Source organism: Microcaecilia unicolor, chromosome 4 (assembly GCF_901765095.1).
Source record: "Microcaecilia unicolor chromosome 4, aMicUni1.1, whole genome shotgun sequence".
Classification (NCBI taxonomy): domain Eukaryota; kingdom Metazoa; phylum Chordata; class Amphibia; order Gymnophiona; family Siphonopidae; genus Microcaecilia; species Microcaecilia unicolor.
Window position 1 is genome coordinate 43,464,963 of NC_044034.1, and position 6,000 is coordinate 43,470,962.

General features: G+C 38.9%; 1 protein-coding gene across 7 annotated transcripts in view; it reads left to right on the forward strand.

Moving 5' to 3' along the window:
- Positions 1-4,995, forward strand: part of DEUP1 (deuterosome assembly protein 1) — an 83,907-nt gene extending 78,912 nt beyond the window's left edge. For all 7 annotated transcript variants that reach the window (XM_030200178.1, XM_030200181.1, XM_030200182.1 and 4 more), the window contains one exon: positions 4,613-4,995. In XM_030200178.1, the coding sequence (XP_030056038.1) occupies positions 4,613-4,786 (174 nt within the window). In that variant the 3' untranslated portion in view covers positions 4,787-4,995. The remainder of the gene's footprint in view (positions 1-4,612) is intronic.
- The last annotated feature ends 1,005 nt before the right edge of the window (positions 4,996-6,000 follow it).

Below are 6,000 nucleotides of genomic sequence, written 5' to 3' on the forward strand. Positions count from 1 at the left end.
GCGCGTTAACCATGTATGTGCCTATAATATCCCTATAGGCATCTACATGGTTAGCAGGCGCGCTAAAAACACTAAATGCACCTTAGTAAACGGGGCCTTTAGCCAGTTAGTGGTCTGAATATCGCCACTAACTGGGCAAGTTCATGCTCCGCCCATGCCTGCTCCCGGACCACCCCTAACCTAACCAGTTAGGAGATGACCAGTTACTGGGGATATTGAGTGGCACTAACCGTTTAAGTGCTTTTGAAGATCCCCGGATAGGCGCAGGCAAACGGCCAGGAGTGTCTCTGGCCTGAACTAAACAGAAACATTTTCTGGATAGTAGATGTTTCATAATTTTAGGGCTGTCTCCACTTGCCACTAAGTAATTTATACAGGTCAATCACCTGCATAGGTTTTGAAAATATACAGATAGGGAAGTTATGCTTTAACTACCCAATGGCCAACACATAAATCCCTTTGAAAATTAGCCTGTGTTTGGATGTTGAAGGATGAAAGTCGCAAGGTTTGTTGAATGAGCTGCTATGTGATGATATATCTATTTTTGATAGCTACATACAAGCATGGTGGCAAGTCATCTATTTAAAATCAAATGGCATCCAGAAATTCTCCTCATTATGACGAAATGTTTTTTGTCTATTGTATCTTGCATATAGATTTGCTCATTGTCAGATTTAGTATCTCGTAGTGCCTTGATTAAATATATTGTGCCAATACTCACCAAAGCACCTTAAAAAATTAAACGTGCCGCAGAATTCTAGATTACCTGAAGATGGCGTAAAAGCCATTCTGGAAGCCCTGGATACAAAGGATTATTATAGAATTGATAGTTCAGTTGTCTATCTAATGTCCAGGCAGAGCACTTACTGCTATGGCACATCCATACTATTGATCAGCACTAGGTATTTTATAAGATATCATTTATGCACATAAATGATTACAATACTGAGGCATATTTTCAAAGCACTTAGCCTTCCAAAGTTCCATAGGTTTCTATGGAACTTTAGAAGGCTAAGTGCTTTGAAAATATGCCTGATAGTCATTTAAGCTCATTCTTGGTGCCTAAACCATGTGGTGGCTTATAAAATTATCCCCTTTATGGTACAAAATAGTCAATAGAATAACTTGGAGCTGCTGTTTTCATTTTTCAAACAAGTAAAAGCTGTTTCTATTTTGTTATGTAACTGAACTTTACAGTTTTTACATGTACTGTATGCCCTTTCTGATTTAAATTCGTTGTCCTTGAAATCAAAATAAAACATTCTTGCTGTCAGCATCTTATGAGATTTATAATCTCCTTTAACCATGAGCTGAATTTGATAAACAGTATATTTTTGTGCTAGTTGGCTCCTTTGATTTAACTGTATAGCTGATACTGCCAACATCTTTTATCCTTGAGAAGCAAACAAATTTGGCAAATCTGGCATAATGCCATTTTTATTATTAAAGAATCTTTATTAACGTGTTTTAATGATTATTTTCGACTATTTATATTTTCTTTCTCCTTTCTTTCCTCAACATTTTTGCTGAGAGGTGATTTCCATACACAACTTCTAATTGCCATCGTTCTTGATTTAGGACTAAGATTTGCATCAAGAAAACCCAGACTTTTTTTTCCCAGTGAGCAGATTATTATTCAGCTGTTGTCCCGATTCCTAGCCATCTGTTTTATGATTGTGAGGGTACAAATAGGACAATTGCAGGAAAGCAGATGAAAATTTCAGCAGACGAAATCTCAGCATTAATGACTGAATTCATTGTTACCAGTAAGGTCCTTTTATAGGCACTGTTTTCTCCAAACCAGATACAAACGTTTGGATAAATTAGTCCAGATTTTTCAACTTGCTAGGAACATTACAATGAAATAAAGTTTATGAAAGATAAGTAACAAAGCTAATATTTCACACAAATATAAGACTTGAGATAGCATAGCCACTTTTATAAATGTTGAAGATGGTTTACAACATTTAATATTTAGTTACAATAAGTCCATCCTCAAATAACGATGCAGTCTAAGAGGATATCTAAGGCAATAAGAGATGAATATCCCAAGAGCTGGTTTGTCTCGATTCCACTATATCTAGCTGGGTGAAGGTTCTGCATCTCCCATGTTTTCATTTGTGGCAGACCTTAAGAACGAGTTTGCCACTATGGGACGAAGCTGTGGAACATGGGCACCAAAGCATTGACATGCAACGTCCACACCAGGACACAGGCGTGGAGCATCAATGCCATCAGATAGGTGTCTAATTTGAATGTCAAGATAGCAGAACAGAGCAGCTAAGTTCTGCCCAGGCATCAGTGGCACTTAATGCCATAGTGTATCATAGGAATCTGTTAATTTACTAGTAAAGAAATGGAGAGTAATTTTGACACAATCTACTTCTTTGACAGTAATAGTACCCAAAGCATATGAATCCTCTACATTGCTGGCCAAATTGGTAGCAGCTGAAAGACAGTCCCTAGTCCAGTGGTTACCAAACCTGGTCCTGGAGGCACTCCAGCCAGTAAGGTTTTCAGTATATCCACAATGAATAGTCAGGAGATAGATTTGCATGCAGTGGAGGCAGCATAGGCGCTGATTCTGTGGGTGCTCGAGCACCCCCAATATTTCACCCACCGGAAGTTCCCTTCGCCAGCCCAGAATTTTAAAAGTCCCTCCCTCCGAGTTCCAGGGCCCTTCCTCCCTTCAAGTTCCAGGCCTCCTCCCTCAGAATTTTAAGTCATCTTACCTCGTCGGGGTTACAGCGGCAGCAGCAGTGAAAAGGGAGCAGGCTCGGCACTTCAGCCTTCCCTTCTCTCAGCTCTGGTCCCGCCCTCATTTCCTGTTTCCGCAACTGTAAGCTGCATGTAAACTGGAGTACTAGTGTAGGGCCAGTAACACACATGAAAAGTCATGCATGCTCTGAAGCTTTCTAAAGCTAATTCTGAGCTCACTATTTTCTTGCTGGTTCTTGTCTAACCTTTTTGTATCCTAGTTTCTGGTTGCTGCCTTTTCAAGTCTGCCATATTGCGCTGACCACCTCCTTTGGATGTTTCTCAGCCTTGGCTGTTTGGCACACTTCCCTTTACATTTTAGGGACATGAGTCGCATTTCACTTCTTCAGTCCATGTACTTCCAGCAGATCATTTTATCCTGAGCCTGATGACCTCTCATCATTTTCTCTCCCATCTGTATTGGTTCAGACCTTGTTCTTTCATTCTTTCTCATGGCTTCATTGCTGACCGGTCATTCAATGTATACAGCTAGAACTCTGGTCATTTTTCATTTTCCGCTTTTCAATGTCCTGATGATTTTGTCAGCCCCTACGATCCTTTCATAGGAGATACTTTGTCTTAGCTTCAAGATGTAAGCAATAATGTTTCAGTTTGCATCTTTTTCTTTCTCTAGTGTTTTTTGTCCCGCCCTACTTGGGACACTGCTTTGCTACATCCCATTCATCTGGACTGTGGACTGGTCTGGTATAGATGAAAAGGAAGGAAAAATTGTATCTTACCTGATAATTTTCTTTACTTTACTTCTTCCCAACCAGTCCATAACCCTTCATTTTCTGCTTTTGCATTTTCTTCTTATTGCCTCTAATTTCATTTCCTCAATATGGATGTCACACATGTAACGCATCTTCTGTCTCAGTGAAATACCTGCATGTCAGTTGAGTATAAGCCCCAATACTTACGAAGTTATAACCTCAATGGCACGATGACTATAGACCTTTCCAGGTTGTCAGCTATCTAATTTATGAGCATCATTGCTTGGCTGTTTGAATACTGAACCTTCTAGGCTGCTTGAAACCCTTAAGGGGCAAATCACTTGGAGCTATTTTTTTTTCTCCGTCTCCGCCCACTGGTAGATCGACACAACCCATTTGTCTGGACTGGTCTGGTACTAAAGGAAAGAAAATTATCAGGTAAGACATAATTTTTCCATATTTACCCCAATAAAGAGACTGCACTGGGAGCATTCTCTGGGTGTAATTTCACTATCTGTTCAGTACCAGCCAGGCAAGTTAGCTGGGTAACTCTGAGTGGAGAAATAGCTGCTCTAAAATTAAGTCTTGTTGTTAAGGCACAGTAATCACAAAGGATGTGCGGTAATTGTTGGGCACATGCACAGAATGTCCTCAGAAATTACCACACTTAAAATTGCACTAGCATGTGTAAACTGGTTGCAATTAGCACAGATGCTGTTCAGGAGGTGCTGAGTGAACTTGCTCTACCTGCAAAAGTGACAGCATGCTGTTAAGTACCACACACTAACAAGCATGAAGTCCACACCCATTCTCTGCCCATGTGTTGCCTAGTTCCACCCCCCCCCCCCCAACAGAACATGGAGTTAGCACATGAATTAGAATTAGCTTATACTAACCTCCATTCCACCTGAGTAATGTGCTAATTTGCTCATTAACTGCTTAGCACACTGTATTAAAAGGGCTCTTTAGACAACCTTATTTGGTTAACTTTATCTGGGCATATTCAGACTGTTCGGATACAAACTGAATATCAAGAAAAAGTTAACTAGACAAAATATAAGTAATTATCTCCATCTGTGCATACTGAATAATGATCTCATAAATTTTTTGGCTTTGTCTCACAATTATCTTTTATTTTCCAGTCTTATCCAGAGATATCGTGTACTACTACAGCAGCAGAGAAATTTTTACAGGAAGAAGAGAAACGAGCTAAAGAATTTGAAAAGATTTTAAATTCTCACATTGATGAATTGGAAAAGAATTCCAAAAAAATACTCTGTAAATCCACTCACTTTAATCAGATTAAAAATATGTGACCCATTATTTATTTTTTGTGTAAAATAAGTATTTGTTTCTGATTGAAGCGAAGTATGTCTATCACAAATAAATTTGAATTTATTCTATGTGATTTCCTTTTTTTTTGTATTAATATTGAAGCCATTGGTGTCATATTTAAAATAAATTGCATATACAAAAGTATCACTCACTGTTGTGTAAAGATGACTTAATATATGTTGTAGGTGTATGAAACTCTGTATATATTTTTAATTTACATAATCAAAAGATGAATTTGTGTTGTAATAGTAAATCTCTTAGAAATTATTTATTCAAGTTCATTTTGTATTTGATACCGAGATATACTTGTATTATATATTTCCAGTTATTGGTTTTCCAAGTTGATATAATTGATCATTTAAGTAAAAAGGGATATATTTTATATCCTAGTTTTTAAAACATATTTTGGGTGATTAATATGTGCTTAACTGTGCATGACAACTGCAAAGATCCCACTTTAAAAGCAATAGGAGAAGGTACCAGGATAGCTGATGTGACCTTGTGTCTGAGAGCTCTGTCAAGGGTTCTTTTACTAAAGTGCGCTGAGAAATGGCCTGCGCTATTGTAGACGTGTGTATTGAATGTGCTCATGTCCATTTTTTTCAGTGCACCTGCATAAAAGGCCTTTTTTTTGGCCAAAAATGGATATGCGTCAAAATAAATATTGGTTCTCATCCATTTTGGGCCTGTGTCCTTACCGCCACCCATTGACTTAGTGGTAAGGTCTTACGCATTGCTGATTGCCGCCCAGTTAGCACCATGCGGTACAAAATAAATATTTTCTGCTGTGCGTAAAAAAAAATGGAATTACCGCCCAGGGCTCGTGGTAGCCGGGCAGTAGTTCCAAATTGATGCACATTGGACATGCGTAGGTGCCTATGCGCCTTAGTAAAAGGGCCCGCCCCTAAGTGACAAAGATCAAATTCGTATTAGGCAGTCTGCACAATAGGCAAGAAGAAAGCAAAATTAAGATCTTATGTAGAGGTTGGTCCTATAGACTCATTTGTTCAGCAGTTAGCAGAGGATGAATATTCAGGAAGTTAGATAGAAGAGACCTTGCTGAAAGTGATAGATGCCCTGAGCATAGGTTATCTCGATGGAAGATCTCTGACTCACTAGATGCCAACAATAAAAGATGTGGTGGGAGTCTCAATAAGTGTCACTACCTCTCCATCCTCATCTCTCCCTACACTCC